The 17,307-nt window shown below is 44.5% G+C and overlaps 3 protein-coding genes across 4 annotated transcripts in view; 1 reads left to right on the top strand and 2 right to left on the bottom strand.

Annotated features, from left to right (window-relative positions):
• Window positions 1-131: 131 nt before the first annotated feature.
• Window positions 132-2,582, bottom strand: DERPC (DERPC proline and glycine rich nuclear protein). The gene has a single exon (XM_047712580.1). It carries the CDS (start codon window positions 2,580-2,582, stop codon window positions 960-962), a length of 1,623 nt encoding a protein of 540 aa, XP_047568536.1. The 3' UTR covers window positions 132-959.
• CHTF8 (chromosome transmission fidelity factor 8) lies at window positions 2,579-11,037 on the bottom strand. Its single transcript, XM_047712581.1, has 4 exons — window positions 10,961-11,037; window positions 3,584-3,641; window positions 3,207-3,324; window positions 2,579-2,803 (listed from the first exon to the last, which is right to left on the bottom strand). Exons 2-4 carry the CDS (start codon window positions 3,604-3,606, stop codon window positions 2,579-2,581), a joined length of 366 nt encoding a protein of 121 aa, XP_047568537.1. The 5' UTR covers window positions 3,607-3,641; window positions 10,961-11,037.
• UTP4 (UTP4 small subunit processome component) overlaps window positions 11,021-17,307 on the top strand; it is a 34,337-nt gene continuing 28,050 nt past the window's right edge. Inside the window, exons 1-4 of one of the 2 annotated variants that reach the window (XM_047712575.1) lie at window positions 11,021-11,151; window positions 12,328-12,488; window positions 15,487-15,678; window positions 16,977-17,061. In XM_047712575.1, coding sequence (XP_047568531.1) covers window positions 12,330-12,488; window positions 15,487-15,678; window positions 16,977-17,061 — 436 coding nt within the window. In that variant the 5' untranslated portion in view covers window positions 11,021-11,151; window positions 12,328-12,329. Of the gene's footprint in view, window positions 11,156-12,327; window positions 12,489-15,486; window positions 15,679-16,976; window positions 17,062-17,307 lie in introns of both variants that reach the window. The other variant, XM_047712574.1, reaches the window with a different exon arrangement.

The following is a 17,307-nucleotide window of genomic DNA, read 5'->3' as shown; positions in this document are numbered from 1 at the left end:
TCGCTTGCTTCCTCCTTGAGTGACAGCATTTTACCTGGCAGATAACAAAGAACTGTGGCCAAGCTGAAACAATGAAAAGCAGAAAATATTCTTTCCTGTGGGAACAGGTAACGAAATGGAGTGACATCGGCAGCCCTGTCATCCCATTTATTAAAGAAACGGTAAGAAAAGATACAAGCAGGAAAAACACCAACCATCCTTTCACGTCAGGCTGAACGAAGCACAGTGATTTCTCCCCTTTCTCCCCCCACCCCCCACCCCAATTCCCATCCACGTCAGTTTAAATTTTGAGGTTCTTTGATCAGAGTACTAGTGGAGAGGAGTTAGATGAGCGGTGGAGCCTTGATTCTGGCCTCCTCTAAGTCCCAGGAGAAGGAAGTTGCAGGCCCAGTCAATCAAGCAGACATTGTATTTGGTGGGTCTTTGACGTGGTTTCCCACCTCCCTGTTCTGTGTTCAAGCCCCCAGGGAAAGGTATGGCAGTAGAGGATGACCAGGTCCAAGCTGCCCAGGTCAGAGCTGCTGAAGCATGGTCCGTTCACCAATGCAACATTTCTAGAGAGCAGTGAGCTGATTCTCCAGTGGTGAGCAGAGGACTACATATGAACTGGGACCTGCAGGCCAATGTATCCCTGAGGAAAAGTCCACGTGAACAATTCAAGAAATTAGTTAAGAAACAAGGGGCAGAAAGCTGTGGGACAAATGCACAGCAGGCTTCTGGAGGGCTGGAGATCCTTTCTCTAAAGGTCAGGATCATTCCCACCTGTAGTAGTCCATCTCCCACATAGAATATTTCACCTTCAGTCAAGAAAGCAGAGGAAAAAGATGGCTCATCTGAACTTGAGCCCCAGCTATGTACTTCAGACGGTAGCTCCACATCTACCCTTTTACTTGTAACACAGCCCCTGCCCAGAACCATGGTGCTTGAAAACCAAAGTGGTCCTGGAGAGAAAATGGTGTTTAAGGGGGTAACATTCCATTTGGGTACATTGCAGCCATTGGACCCCCTGGTCTGGGGAAAGCAGCTGGGTTTGTGCCAGGGAGGCTCCCCACTCTAGGAAATGGGACCAAAGTCTTGCTCACAGGGCCATTCATCCTTGGAAAGGAAGATGGATTTAGACCCAGGGTCCCAGTTGGCCTTGCAAAAGGACCTGGGTTGATGCCCACAGGGCCTGCTGGAGAAGAACCCAGGGGCCCAGGAGCTGACCTGGGGAAATTAACCTGACCAGGTCCTAATGGGCCAGTAGACCTTGGGAAGGCAGCTGGACTTGGACCCTGTAAGCCACTGGCCCTTGGGAAGTTAGCTGGGTTGGGGCCTAGTGGCCCAGAGGTTCTTGGGAAAATTGCTGGGCTTGAGCCCTGGAGGCCAGAAGACCTCTGGAAGGTAGATGGATTTGAAGCCAATGTGCCAGAGGACTGAGAGAAGGAAACTGGATTCAGCCCCCCTGAGCCTGTCCCTCTTGGAAAGGGATTAGCATTTACCCCCATGGGGCCAGCTGGCCTTGAAAAATGAGCTGAATTAGGACCTAGGGGGCCAGGTGCTCTGGACATGGGAGACGGGTTTGGCCCTGGAAGGCCAATTCCCCGAGAAACCGGACCCGAGTTTGGGCCTATGGGTCCGGGTACTCTTGCCATAGAGGATGGGCTTGTGCCCATGTTTCCAGAAGCCTGTGAGAAAGCAGCTGAATTTGCTCCTAAAAGACCTGCTGCTCTTAGAATGGGGGCAAGATCTAGGCCTTGAGGTCCAGCCATTCTTAAGTTAAGACCAGATCCTGTGCCCAGGAGGCCACCTGCTCTGGTATCCATATTAGGGCCTGGGCCCAGGCCACCTGCCCTTGGGTTGGGCCCAAGGCCTGGGCCCAGGCCACCAGCCCTTGGGCTGGGTCCAAGACCTGGGCCTGGAAACATACCCGACCTCGGGGCAGGGTTTGTACTAACAAACCCTGACCTCAGATTAGGACTTGGTCCTGGACCCAGGCCAACGGGCCTAGGATTAGGAGGACCATTCCCAGAAGTCAACAGGACACCTGCTCTCAGGTTGGGCCCAGACCCAGGGCCCACAGGGCCGCCACTTCTGGGGTCAGGACCTGTTCCCAGGAGACCACCGGACCTTGGGTTAGACATAGGACCTGGCCCTGGGAGACCCCCTAACCTTGGGTTAGACAGAGGCCCTGGACCTGGAAGAGCCCCTGCCCTAGGGTTTAGGGATGGCCCTGGGCCTGGGCCCAAGAGGCCACCAGGCCTTGGGAAAGAAACTGCACCTGCACCAGCGGGATTCATCCCTCTTGGAAAAGAAGCCATGCTTGGGTCACGAACACCAGCAGGGAAAGGTGCTGGATTTGAAGCCAATGAGCCTGATGAGGTTGGAAAAGGCGATGGGTTCCTTGGAAATGGGGCCAGATTTCCACCAAGAGAACTGGATGCCATAAGGAAGGGATCAGAATTCATGCCTAGCGGGTGGCCTGTGTTCAAAACAGGACCACCCTGTGGTCCCAGGGAACCGTCGAGCCGTCCTCGAGGTGGCAATTGAGCACGAGTCCAAGGAGTTGGCCGCTCTCTAGGGAAAATCCGGGGTTCTTTCATACTTTCTTGGGGACGTTGGTGATAATGGGTTTGGGGCGAGTTTTGAAAAGGATCTTGTTTTTGATGAGTGCTGTCACCAGGTACCGGGTGCCAGTCTTGCAGCCAAGCTCATCAGAGTCCTGCTCCCCAGGAGTGTGTTTGACAAGGACAGCAAAAGGTTTCTCCAGATGGATGATTTTTCCATACAGGATATGATGCCCCACGATCAGCACAGGGATTCCCTTTGGCAGAACAAGAATGAAATGCCTGAGGTTCAGGGCAAGGTCATAACACTCAGGTGCCTTCTAGAGATGCTCTTGGCGAGCAATACTGGCACCTCCACTCCCTGGCATGACTCTACTGCTGTTAAAGAGCCATTATCAGACAACCACCCTCATACCCTTTTTACTCTTTCTAGCCCCAGGTAAGAGAGTTTCCGCTTTTTAGAACTGTGATTTTTCCAGATTCCCCAAAGCTAAGTTTCCCTGCTATTGCAGGGGTCAGGGGAGAACAAGCAGAGAGCTTAGATTAGCTAGACCTCGAATAACAAACCTGAGGGCAGTCCTCACTCTGGGTCCTGGGAGCACCACCTTGGTGTAGCTTGCTTTCCTGAGGCATTAGGCAGGGAAAGAAAAGTCCCCTCACCTCAGTGGTGTAATGTAGGTCTCCCAGGAGGTTTCCAGCTAATCCAGTGCTGTAGCGAGCCTCGATCTCCCCCTGTAGCTCCATCAGCACCCATTCTGCCAGGCCTCCAGCCCCAGCACTGCAAGCAAAGGGCTGGCGGTTACAATATTTTTGAGGGGTGAAGGATGAATAGTGTCCTACACCACCATTCAAGGCCCAAAGGAACTCCTTGCTGAGCACAAGTTCTTGGGAAATTAGGCAGTGCTAGGCACTGAACTACAGACGAAATGCAAGGATGTGTGCAATGCACCTGAGGACCCTGATTCTTCCAGGAAAATGTCAAACCTACATAACCCTAATCATTCGAGCTAAACAAAAAAGTCTCAAAATATACTCACCTGGAAATAACAATTTGCACCATGAGCTTTCCGTCTTTAAAAAGCAACTGAAAGTAAGCTGTAGAGGAAAAAAAAATTTAGGGTAATAATAATGATAGCTAATATTTATCATGTACTGTGTGTGAAGCAGTTTTCTAAGTGCTTTAGACAGATTTTATTTCATTTCCCTAAAAATGTTTTAAGTAGTAAATGTTTTTTATTTGACACTGAAACAACTGATACAACATTGCTTAAGATCACCACAGGTCAATAATGCTATGGAAAGTAAGTTCATGTACTTATTAGTCAACGAGCCAGAACTTGAACATAAAACGTAACACTATAGCCCACACTGCTGACCACTATGCTAATCTGCCTTTCTCAAGATTGTTCTATTTTCTATTCTGCATGTTAAAACACACACACACACACACACACACACTAAAGAATTTAGGGCACCTGGGTGGCTCAGTAGGTTTTAAGCCTCTGCCTTCGGCTCAGGTCATGATCTCAGGGTCCTGGGATCGAGACCCGCATCAGGCTCTCTGCTTAGCGGGAAGCCTGCTTCTCCCTCTATCTGCCTGCCTCTCTGCCTACTTGTGATCTCTGTCTGTCAAATAAATAAAATCTTTAAAAACAAAATAATTCATTTAAATTTTACTTTTCCCTTTGGTATTATAAAAATACGAATTTCATGTCTAACACTCTAGTTGTCTTTCAAGGTTCAAGGGACCTCCTTTAACAAAAGCCAATTAGCAAAAAAGTCCTTCAGGCAACTTTGGTGAATGGTAAGCAGCTATCTAACATGACTCTCATTATATGCCTTGACTATCTTTCACTGAGGTATACCCGGACAATCAACTTTCATTTTATGCAACAGTACCACCTGGTGGCAAGTTTGTGGTACTCTAAACGAATGGTTAAAATGATTTTTTGCCTGAGACAACTGGCTTCACTTGTCTTTCTAGGAACGGTGGATTCACAGGGGCCTGAGGGATGGGGGATCTAAACTACACGTTCTGTGTAAGTGTTTCCAATAAATCAATGGAACTCAGTGGAAAGTTATTACTCTAATGTCTGCCAATTGTAGCACTGTATGTTAATAGGTGTAACTGTGCACAAGCTTAGCAAACACTGGATTACAAAGTTAAACAGGTTTCTTGACTGATAATGTTAACCTTCATTTTGGATTTCCAGAGAAAAGTATATTGGCTTACAGGACAGCAGAACTTCTCTATTCTTGAGCACCAAACATCCCTTGGGAACACAAGGTCAGTCAATTCACCGGTCTTCAAATTCAAATATAAACAGTAGCTAAAACCTGCAGAATTTTTATTATGAATCAGATGCTGTACAGGTCTAAGAACCTAGGCCACCTGTCTTTATCTATACTCATAATCTATACATTCCCAAAAGAAAACCTACGCTCCCAAAAGAAAACCAAGCACTAGTGAGAATGAAGTACATCAAAGCATCAGGCAGGCACTGCGGACAGGAGAGCTGGTCGGAAGCACAATGGTGGATCAAGAAGGCATCTGTAAGGGATGCCTGGGTGGCTCAGTTGGTTAAGCCGCTGCCTTCGGCTCAGGTAATGATCCCGGGGTCCTGGGATCGAGTTCCGCATCGGGCTCCTTGCTCGGCAGGGTGACTGCTTCTCTCACTGCCTCTGCCTGCCTCTCTGCCTGATTGTGTGTATACTCTCTCTCTCTCTCTCTCTGGCAAATAAATAAAATCTCAAAAAAAAAAAAAAAGAAGGCATCTGTAAGTCAGACGTTTTGAGAATAAATATGGGGGCTCAAGGGCAAAGGTCTTGTGACAAGATAAGGAGTCCCTACAATACCATCAACTGAACCAAAAGCACTTTTAAAATTCTTCTAAGGTTTCTTGAAAAGAGGATTACAATTTAAAATCAGAAGACTTAAAGTCAGGTTCCAGCCTGTACGTGTAGACCTTTTCATTGTGTCATCATACGCAAGTCACTTAATGACCATGGGGCTAACACCTAGATTATATGACTCATCAAACTACTGTGAAGACCACGTATATGCAAAATGGTTTAAAGACAGCAGCTATTTTTTTTTAAGAGAATGGAAAAAGCAAATTGGTATTTCCACACTATAATTTTGACTATAATTTAGAGAATGGTAGGTATATTTTAGCCACGAATCAAAAAAACCTCAGTAACTAGAAACTGAAGTTGGAAAGTTTCTAAAGGTTAACAAATGCATACAGACTAAAGGGTTCTTATAACTAAGCTCCTGATGACTGATAATGCACTAAATGTTTCTTGATGGATATAGTTATAGTAATACATAGGTAGTTTCTGAGAAGCAATTAAGTGTTGACACAGATAAACAAGTTCTACGAAGACCACGGCGGAAGGAAATCAATCTCTAAGGCCTTTGGAAACACGTCTGAGAGGAGTACCTATAGACTGTTTAAGGGCGATGCAGAGATATTTTCAGTGCATTCCACATTTCCTGGACAGCTTCCTGTTGGAACAGGAATTCACAACAGTGGCCCAAGGAGGCAAAGGAAAACAGATGTCTGATAACTGGATCAGAAGAGCTTTACCCACTTATATAGGAGGCCCTGCCTCAGAAGATCTCTCGATACTGGCAAACATCTGGGAATGCTCCTGAAAATACAAATTCTGGGGCCTACACGTTCACCATTCTGCTGCTGTCCCTAGTCAGAGTGGTCAAACCTATGCTAGTCCCACTGGGGAGCTGCAGATGTGAACACAAATGAAGTTTAGACCCACTTGTAAGGGTCTAGCTCACAGGAACTTGTAGACTGGCCTGGCTACATTTATGTACATGGGAGTGTATTTACTGAGTTAGTAAGAAAGAGCAGAAGGCATTTTTTAGCAAATTTTAAAATTCCACTTTAGGGGTGCCTAGGTGGGGCAGTTAAATGTCCAGCTCAGGTCATGATCTCAGGATTGTGAGACTGAGCCCCATGTTCAACACAGAATCTACTTGAGTCTCTCTTCCAAAAAAAAGATTCTCTCTTCCTCTCTGCCCCTCCCACTCATGCATGCATGCTCTCTCAAACAAATCTTCAAAATTCTACTTTAATGCCTTAAAATAGGCTATCACCTGATTTTTATTATTCCTTTTCTTGCTCCTTGGGATAACTACTCTAGGCAACTGTTCTCAGGGCCAGAATAGGTAGGTATACCTGGGTACTTCATTGAGAACACACTTGATGGTGGTGACAGGGAATGTGTATTTCACTTAATGTGGAGTTGACTAAAAAGAATCTAGTAACATGCAGCCCAATCTGTCCCTATACTCTTGTCAGTAGGAAAACGAAGTGGTGGAGTAGCGCATAATACAAATCAAATCCTATTAGTAATAACAAATGTAACGTTATAGTTCCTATAAAACAAAAAAAAAATCCTAAGTTTTCAGTCTCAACTAAGTCCAACAATGAAGACAAGTAGAACAATTTCTACATGTCTGTTCTAAGATATTGCTTGTACAAAAATTGCAGATTAAAAACATGTGAAGACACAGCCTGAAAAATAGTCTATCAAACCATGAAACTAAAAGGAGTCAATGGAAGAGTTTGCTTAGCAACTCTCTCAAGAGTCTGGAGTTTAATCCCAGATTTGGTGATGACCAACTTCTTTACAGTTAAAGAACACTAATTCTAGGCTGACAGTATGTGTAACTGTACAGCCAAGGAAAAATTTTGGCAATGTCACTTTTTGAAAGACATTTAATTCACTGTACTTCAGAGTGGAGTCTCACCGGCCATAACTAGTGTAGACCTGGAGCAATGGAAGTGGGGGAAAAACCCCCAAACTTCTTTCTCCTGAAATGATTTCAACTCCTTCCACCCCCATCTGTCAAAAAAGGAGGACATTTTTTCCTGCTTAATTTTTCTGGGCCTTCACATCACCAAATAAACAATACAGTTTTATAGTCTTAACTTAATCAAAAGCAAACTTTTCCTAAAGTACTTTCTATATCCTAATTAACACTATTTTTCCTGTTTAAAAAAAAAGTCTTTTCTGGGGCTTCAAAATTTGTAGAAACGGCTTGCTCCAGATCATCCTGTCTTAAGACATGGAGGTCCTGCATAAAGTCAACACACTACTGCTTCTCAGGACAGTGGTCCAGGTAACTTTAAGACCCCAAACAAACTATAGCACAGCAAAAGAATCAGCATTTCAAAACCAAACCAGAGTCACAATGGAACCTACCCAAAATTCAAAAGACTGAAGTGGGAACTGTATCAATCTGGGACATACCTTATTTAACTGTCCTTTGACTTCTACCTCTGTTTTGAATTTAGTTACTATTATAGTTATTATGAAAAGCCTGAAAAAAAGCCTGAAAAAAATCAGAGTACAAACACAATTTGAGATGAAAAACCCAGGCAGAGCATTATAATACAAAAAGTTTCATTTCTACCACAGCTAAACTTCTGTGGACACTTAATTTGATTTTCTCCTTTCATCGTTGAGAACTTTAATGATGTAAGCACTCTTACTCCCATTTTACAGATGAGGAAACATGCACTAAAGGTTAAGTAACTGGTCACATACCTAGGAAGTGGGATGGGAACCTTAACCCCTCCATAATATGGCATCTCCAGCAGTCCTCTCCCACAGCCCCTCAAACACATTTCTGTATAACTTCTGATTACAAAGATCAGCCTTTCTCATTTCTACAAAATGGCATGTAAGTAACCTATACAACTACCAGCCAAAGTACCTATTGCATCTGTGGGGTAGGCAGTCAAAAACAAGACTTTTTATCATATTCAATTGATGAGATTTAGATTTTTGAAATCTCTACGGAAATCTCTAGGGATCTACTCAACGTCATCTTCAAGATTCAAAACCAAGTATAAGGCAAAATAAACCAAAAGAACAGAGAACATTCTTTGTCACTGATTCATTTTAATCTTCAACAAAATTCAGTCTCTTAGAATTTGCTTTCTGCACTGTTAAATGTTGAACTGTTAAAAGATTAGTAATGTCTTACAACAGAATTAATGAGCAATGATCCTCATAATGGTAACTGCCCCCAAAATATAATGTGGCAGAAGTATAGTATGGATCCAATTAAACAGAACATATACAGCTTTTACCCAAACAAGTGGACTCAATGGTGATTAAAAATAAATTTTACTAGAGCTAAATAGTAGCTTATAAATTTTCATTATGACCTTTCATCTTGTATTTTCTTAAGATAGCAAATAAAGGGGTTAACTTTACAATTCTTAACATAAAAATTCATTTTTTATTTAAAAAAATTAAACACATGACAAAAAGTTTTCACATTGCTAGACCCACACTTAGCATTTACTGAGGTGTTTTTCAGTCCCAGGGTCGGTTGTTTAGGAATGCAGTGAGAGCTCAACTTGTCAGACCTGGATTCTGTTACTTAGCCTATGTGTGGCATGGGATTAATAATCTAACCTTTTAAGTTTCACTTTCCCCACCAATAAACTGGGCATAAGAAAGAAACTATCCCAAAGGGTTGGTGTGGAAACTTAATGAGGTTATGAATGGAAAGTCCTCAGTGTAGTGCCTAAAACATGGTAAGACTTTAGGATCAAACTACTTATTACTGGCGGGGAACATGGCATTTTCTTAGTATATGCTCAAGAGTTATCTAAATTCTATACTGAATAATTATTTTAATGTTTATAGTGCATTAAACCTTCCTACAAAAGCAGCAGGTTATCAGAGTAAAACCAGGTTTACATGATGGGAGAACAATTCAAACATGAAAGTCAAGTTTCACCAAACTGCTTCAAGGACTACGTTCTGAAAGTTTTCTTCTCTTTTCTCTAAAGACGACTATATTTCTATGTGCCTTTCCATCAAATGAACAATTCAGGAAATTTTCATATACAAATGAATCAGATTATTTTTATTAGCAGTGTTATTGTGGTTTGTTACTCAAGGGGATGGTCTAAGTTTCAAAGGGAAAATCTTGTCTCCTGACAGGCATATGTCATTAAGTACTAAATTTCTGTTTCCAAATGAGAAGTTTGCTCCCCTCCAAAAAGGGGCTATGTAGGGTAGGTGGAAATGAATGCTTCCAAACTTTTCATTAGTGAAGAGTGTGTTCAAAAACATGTGTAGATACTATGCATACACGTGATACTTTCCCATCACATTTTAGGATTCCCATGATGCGGGGAATCAATTACTGGTATTTGCAGACAATGGGTGGAAAAGATGGCTTCAGTCGATCTGAGTTACTCCAGTTTTCTCCATCTTCTGCTACTCTGCAGCCCCATCTCAACCCTTCCTTCTCTTACTGCGATGACCCCCTATCTTCCCCAAAGCTCCTCCTTTCTAGCCCGGCTTGAGGTCTCACAGTATCCTGGATTCTCCTCCCACCGACCCCCATCTTCTCCACCCTCTCCCCCGGCCCCCTTCCATCCCTTCATTTGGAGCTACAAACACTTCCTATGTCTAGTCCCGCCCACTTTCTGGGACTTCTCAACCGCTTCCCCTCTCTTCCCCAACCCCCTCCAATTCACCCCAGACTTTCGCTGGGACCTCCTACCAATCTATTTAACCCTTTCTCCTACCTCCCAAGGAAACTATTCTTTAAACTGCATTCCTCCACACCCCTCAAACCGTCCACCCTCCTCCCAAAGATTACTCTTTAAACGTTCTTCTACACCCTCACTCTCCAAATCGTTCCGTTCCCTCCTCAATCTCAAGTACTTAGCGCCTCCAGAACCCGAACCGACCCCACTCTTAGTCTCTCACTCCGCCCACAAAAGAACCTCGATCACTCTTCCTCCTAACCACCTTCCCAATTATCTCTCCCAGCAGCTTCCCCCCCGCGACTTAAAATGTCCCCTCGAGAACAAACCTCACATTCCTACACCCCCAGGCCCCTCCTCTAAGTCCCCTCTCTGATATTCCCGCTATTTTCTGGGTTCCAGTTCTACCACATTCCCGCACACCTCACGTTCTGGACTCCCTCCCCACCCGGGGAAGAGCCCCTTCCCGCACGTACCTCGAGGTTCCGGCCCGCGCCGCCCCCTTCTCCGTCCTCCGCCCGCGCTCGGCCACCCTTTCCGCCCTTCTCACGCTCCGCCCCTCTCACTCCCTTCCTTCCCTCCGCCTTCCGTCTATACACCGCTCCCTTCCCCCACAATTCCTGGCCCTCCCACCCCGGGGGCCCCTCTGGGTTTGCCCCCACCTCTCCGCGGCTCTCCGCCTCCCCTCCCCCTTCCCGGCCGCCCCTCCCCCGCCCGCCGCTCCCCGCCCCTCGGCTCGCCATTCTTCTCCTCGAGCCGAGCGCCCCACCCGGCCCCAGCTCTCTAGCTTCCCACTCCCTCGCACCCTCATCCCCATCCCCGACTCAGCCCTCGCTCCCCGCGGCCTCCCGCGCCCCCCGCCCGCGGCCTGACCTGCAATGGCGGCCGCCGAGCGCGGCGCCGCGCGGCCAACGGGCGACAACCGAACCTCCCGCCGCCGTCGCCGCCGCCGCGAGCACTGCCTGCGCACTTCCGGCCTTGCGCCGCAAGCACTTCCGGGGCAGAGCACGCGAGCGCGCGCGCACGTGGGGCCGCGGCTGAGAGAGGCGAGTCCCCATCCGTAGGTAGGTGAGTTGGGGAAGGGGTATGGGAAGCTGTTGGGAGATAAAGGAATTTGATGGGGTGCGGCCTGCCCTAGGCCGACGCCGGTGGAGCTCGCAGTTCCCCCTGTGCGGAGGCCTAATGGAGGCTACTCCGTAGATTCCCAGAGAGGGAAGGGGCGGCGGAGTTGAAGCGCGCGCTTCAGACGCCCTTTTAGCCGGGCCGGGCCGGGCCAAACGCGTCTGCTCTGCCCGCGGCTTCCTAACTTTGAAGGAAGAGTGAGGGCCGAACCAGAGTCGGCCCCTATCTTCGTCGTGTGTGTGTGTGCGGTGTCGGGAAGGGGATAGTTGACAGATGCCAGACTAAGTCCCGTTGCTTCCTTTCCTTGAGGGGTTCTTGGTTCTGCCTGCCCCGTCAGCCTCACTTCACTACTTTAGCTTGAGTCTGTAATTTGAAAACTTAACGTGCTGTAAAGTTAGGGAGAAGTGTTTGCTAAAATGCAGATGCCTAGTCCTCCTTCCCCACCCCCATTCTCCCCCAACCAAGAGATTGGAACTCTGGAGCTGTGGAGTGGGACCCAGAATCCTGCATTAAAAAAAAAAAAAAAAAATTTTTTTCCAGATGATTTTGATGGAGTTCTGCGGCCCTGATATCGAGAGACTTATCTAGGCTGTCAATATTTCTTGCTTCTTGAGAGTGTTAATGGTGTTTACCCTCCTCTTCACACCCCACCCCCGCCAAGAAACCTCACACACAAAAGAGAAAGGAGTATCTTAGTTTCTGCCTCGAATACAACTGGTCAGCACGATGTGCCTCCCTTCCTTTAAGTGTGCACTCCCAATTAGAGAACGAGGTTATTTTCAGTTTTAGGTCACCCCTCTTTCCCAGAGTACTTTCTTCAGGTAATTGGCAGGATTAAGAGTCTGGAACATGCTCTATATGTTGATCTTTTCATTTTTAGCTGAAGCATCCTGTGCTTCTGGGGATGGTTTCATGGATTCTTGTGTGGGGTGTGAAAACATCGTTGTTTAACTATTTAGAAGTGAACCTCAGTGAGATACAGTTGGACTCTTCCATCCAGCACGGTGATAATAATGAATAATACACGTGAGATGCTGCTGTTAACACTAAGAAGAAACAATACATGTGACGTACTGCTGTTAACATTTAACAATAATGACTCTTTTTCCCCCCCACAGGAATGGGTGAATTTAAGGTCCATCGAGTACGTTTTTTTAATTATATTCCATCAGGGATCCGCTGCGTGGCTTACAATAACCAGTCAAACAGATTGGCTGTTTCTCGAACAGATGGCACTGTGGAAATTTATAACTTGTCAGCAAACTACTTTCAGGAGAAAGTAAGTCATTTGGAAGCCTGATTCGGTGTTGCTGAGTTAATTTTCTTAAGTTCAGTTCTACATCTCATATGTCTTCTGTATTCAAAGAGATCAAAAGAAAGTGACTCTCTCTGGAGTTGTTTAGAACTATGTAACTTGTGTAGTTAATATGCAGTCTCTTGTCTGAGCTCAAAGTTTTGAGCTGTGTAATGTCAGAAAGATGCTATCTAGGGGTTGTGGTGGCTCACTGTCATCTGGAAACTGAGATTTGCTGCATCTTTTGGGCACAACAAAAAAGGAAGCTGCTGGGGTGCCTGGGTGGCTCAGTCAGTTAAGCGCCTGCTTTCGGCTCAGGTCATGATCCCAGAGTGCTGGGATCAAGCCCCACATCAGGCTCCGTGCTCAGCAGGAAGCTTGCTTCTCCCTCTCCCACTGCCCCTGCTTGTGTTCCCTCTCGCTAGCTGTCTTTCTCTCTGTGTCAAATAAATTAATAAAATCTTAAAAAAAAAAAAAAAGGCGGAGGGGGAAGCTGTTAGGACCATTGCTTTATATCTGTCTCTGCACCACTGCAACTTTGGTAAGGTGGCATTTCCTGCTGGTGTTGTCAGTACCCATTTCATTGTCAATTCACAAAAAACCATGAAACATCTTAGTATCAAACTTTCTGGTGACTTGATGGTAGGAAGATGGATTTCTAAGTTCATCTGTCTGAGAGAATGTAGACCTAAATGCCTATATGTGGGATTAAAGAGGAAAATACTGTTTGGGTGTATGCAGAGGGCTGTTACAGCAGCATATTTTTCAAAGGCACTGATTACTGATTTCGGGTGCAACAATAGAATTCATTTCACATTTATTGTGTTATGCATCCTAGGCACTGAATGGATGCCTGTGAACGGAGAGATAGATGAATTCAGTGCCCAGCAGCCTAACACTTGGAATTTAGGCGTTCTGCAATTGTTTCTAAATGAGTGAGTGGCAAGTATTAGGCATTATGACAAGTGTCAGAGGCCCTACCTTGAAGGAGCTCAATGTCCAGTGGGGGAAATAGGAGTATACGGTTTCCAAACAGTCGGTGAATGTTATGGTAAAGCTAAGCACCAACATAGACTCTTAGTGGAGCATTGCCTTACTCTGATGATGTGGGTTTAGGAATCCCGAAAAGGGATGACTTAATGGAGTTGACCCTGGAAGAACCAAAAGAGTTAAAAAATTGGTCATCACCCCAAATAGGCCAGATTCTATACTATGAAAAATGTGCTGTGCTACTTGCTTGTTGTACTCTGGGTATTTCTTGTCATTATGATGATGAGAATTAGATAATAGTTCATATGTTTGTTTAATGTTTTTCTTCCCCACTAAACTTCAAATTGAGACTATGTCACTGATATTGATAACTGTATTCCCATCATTTAGAAAGGGCCTAGGACAGAGCCACTGCTGAGTTAATACTTGTTTAAAGAGTGTTTCAGTCATTCTTTGCTGAGTGTCTCTTATTTTTTTTGTAACTCTTTTTTCAACAGTAATCAATTCATTCTAATCTTTTGCTTTTTCCATAGTCCCTTCCCTACTATTGTTAATAATAGAGAGGAAAAATTGTACCTATTCAGTCCCTTTCATGCTGAGCAGATTTAAGAATAAAATGTCTTGAAATGTATAAACTTTTTTTTTTTAAAGATTTTATTTATTTAGAGGCGCCTGGGTGGCTCAGTGGGTTAGGCCTCTGCCTTCGGCTCGGGTCATGATCTTGGGATCCTGGGATCAAGCCCCACGTCTGGCTCTCTGCTCGGTGGAGAGCCTGCTTGCCCCTCTCTCATTTGACAGAGAGAGAAAGATCACAGGGAGGCAGAGAGGCAGGCAGAAGGAGAGGGGGAAGCAGGCTCCCTGGTCGAGCGGAGAGCCCGATGCGGGGCTTGATCCCAGGACCCCGAGACCAAGACCCGAGCTGAAGGCAAAGGCTTAACCCACTGAGCCACCCAGGCACCCCAACTCTGAAAACTCTTTTAAGTGTTAAGAAAACACTTAGAAATCCGAGACTTGAATGAAACACTGGATTGAGCTACGTTGTTTATTATTTTTAAGTTTTTTATTTTAAAAGTTTATTCCTTTTTTTTTTTTTTTAATTTAGTAATCTCTACATCCACCCAATGTGGGGCTTAAATTCACGACCCTGAAATCAAGAGTCTCATGCTCTTCTGACTGAGCCAGCCAGGTGCCCTCATTTATTTTATTTAAAAAAAATTTTAGGGGTGCCTGAGTGCCTGTCTGCCTTTGGCTCAGGTCGTGATCCCAGGGTGCTGGGATCGAACCCCACATTGGGCTCCCTGCTCAGCGGGAAGCCTGCTTCCCCTTTCCTACTCCTCCTGCTTGTGTTCCCTTTCTCACTATCTCTCTGTTAAATAAATAAAATCTTAAAAAAAATTTTTAATGGTAAAATTGACACTATAAACAGCATGAATTTAAAGTACATACATTGGGGCACCTGGGTTGCTCAGTTGGTTAAGCATCTGCCTTGGCTGAGGTTGCAATCCTGAAGTCCCAGGATGGAGCCCCTCACTGGGCTCCCTGCTCAGTAGAGGAGTCTGCTTTTCCCTCTCCCTCTACTCCTCCCCCTGGCTCATCCTCTCTCTCCCTGTCTCTCTCAAATAAATAAAATCTTAAAAAAAAAAAGTATATACATTGATAACTTTGACATACATAAAACTTCGAAACCATCACCCAGTCAAGATAGTTACATATATTTTTTAATTGGATATATCAAATAGAGTTGTATACAAACTTTATTTTACTGGAAAGGTTTTGCAGAAAAATTCTTAGAGAAACAAAACCAACTGTATAGGTAACTAAAATTTGAATCTAAAAACTGAAAATCTTAATTAATATGATCTTCTGATAGAAAAAGATCCCACACTAGTTATTTCTAGAGAAGTGTTTTAATTACTACCTTGTTGCCTATGACCACTCAGTGCTGCTAGCTGATTAATTGATGGTGGATTGACAAGTTATGATGTTTCTGTAGTTTTTTCCAGGTCATGAGTCTCGGGCTACAGAAGCTCTGTGTTGGGCAAAAGGACAGCGACTCTTTAGTGCTGGACTCAATGGAGAAATTATCGAGTATGATTTGCAGGCGTTAAACATCAAGTATGCCGTGGATGCCTTTGGAGGACCCATTTGGAGCATGGCTGTCAGTCCCCATGGTTCTCAGCTTTTGGTCAGTAAGCAAGTATTGGTAATTTTAAAGATTTTATTTCTCAGTAATCTCTGTGACACAGCCTGGGGCTTGAATTCACAACCCTGAAATCAAGAGTCCCATGCTTTACCGACTGAGCCAGCCAGGTGCCCCAACTGTTAGTAATTTTAAGCTAGATTTCTCTTGTGCTTACTTAAAGTTTCTTCTCTGTGTTCACTGGAGGGTAAAGTTAAATCATATTATGATGTGTAGCAACTCCAATCTGATGTAGATTCCAGCAGCCCCAATAAAAGATTGGAGTTGATACTGAGAGTTAAAAATCACTTGTCCTTTTGCATCCTTTCTGCTGCTACTTTGGACCTCATTTTTTTTTTTTTTTAAGATTTTTTATTTATTTATTTGACAGAGAGAGAGAGAGAGAGCGAGATCACAAGTAGTCAGAGCAGCAGGCAGAGAGAGAAGGGGAAGCAGGCTCCCTGCTGAGCAGAGAGCCCGATGCGGGGCTCGATCCCAGGACCCTGGGATTATGACCTGAGCCAAAGACAGAGGCTTAACCCACTGAGCCACCCAGGCGCCCCTACTTTGGACCTCATTTATTCATTTGTGAAATGAGAGGCTTAGTTTGGTTCAGCATTTCTCAAACTTTAGTTGGAATTGGGAGCTGTGGAGACTGTTTTTTGTTGTCTTGTGCTTTATGTTTTATGGTACATATCATTTGAGAATATGGCATGTTAACGTGCGATCCCTCCGTAGATTCACAACACACTAGTGTCTGTTAAAAGTTCTGGGAAGTCCTTCCACAAGTTAACTTATGGAACTATGTTTTGCCACAGTGTTTCTCAAAAATTGTTTGAGTGCAGACTGAGAAGACATGCCCCCCCCGCCCCCGCTGTTATTAAAATGTGTGCTTCTAGATATTTCATTTTCTGGGATAAGTCTATGATTCTTGTTTGATTTGCACTGATTTATAAAATATCTTGATGTGTCTCTATTTAGGTTGTATAGTTAATGGGTCTTTTATTTAGGCCATGGGTCTCTAGAAGATATGTGCTGTGAAAATCCTACTTCTTTTCCATGTTCTCTACAGGAATTGGGTCACTGATTAGCCTGTTTTCTAGATAGGACGTGAAGGCTGCCAGGAATACACTATCAGTTTCTTGGTACCAATAAGTTTTTTCTTCTCTCACATAGTATTTTTTTCTTTCACAGCAAGTGACAGCTTTAGGGGAGGACTGTTTATATTCATATTTAGTTTATATTTATATTTATATTTAGACAAAATGCTTGTCTTCTCTGTTTTCTATTTCTCTCTCTAATAGGTTGGCTGTGAAGACGGATCTGTGAAGCTGTTTCAAATCACTCCAGACAAAATCCAGTTTGAAAGAAATTTTGATCGGCAGAAAAGTAAGGGTCATTTTTGGTGGGGCAATGAGTGGCCTTAAGAAGTTAGGTTTCTGTGCTGCTGGGGATAGGCTGTTTTCCCATGCATCCAAGTAATATTTTATCCATATGCTGACTTATCTGAATATAGGATATGTGCTCAAAGCTGTCCCTCACTCAGGCTTTCTTTATCCTATAGCATAGTTATGATCACCTGCTTTAGTATTACAGAAAATTAGAGATCCAAAATAGGAAAGCCAGTGTTTTGTA

Source organism: Lutra lutra, chromosome 17, assembly GCF_902655055.1.
Source record: "Lutra lutra chromosome 17, mLutLut1.2, whole genome shotgun sequence".
In the NCBI taxonomy this organism is placed as follows: Eukaryota; Metazoa; Chordata; class Mammalia; order Carnivora; family Mustelidae; genus Lutra; species Lutra lutra.
This window is presented reverse-complemented; position numbering and strand designations above follow the sequence as displayed.

Coding starts and splice junctions, on each gene's coding strand:
- DERPC (XM_047712580.1), bottom strand. CDS start 2,582: ATGAAAGAACCCCGGATTTTCCCTAGAGAGCGGCCAACTCCTTGGACT.
- CHTF8 (XM_047712581.1), bottom strand. CDS start 3,606: ATGGTGCAAATTGTTATTTCCAG. Junction 3,325..3,583: donor GTGCAAATTGTTATTTCCAG/GTGAGTATATTT, acceptor CTTTGCTTGCAG/TGCTGGGGCTGGAGGCCTGG. Junction 2,804..3,206: donor ACCTACATTACACCACTGAG/GTGAGGGGACTT, acceptor GTTCTGCCAAAG/GGAATCCCTGTGCTGATCGT.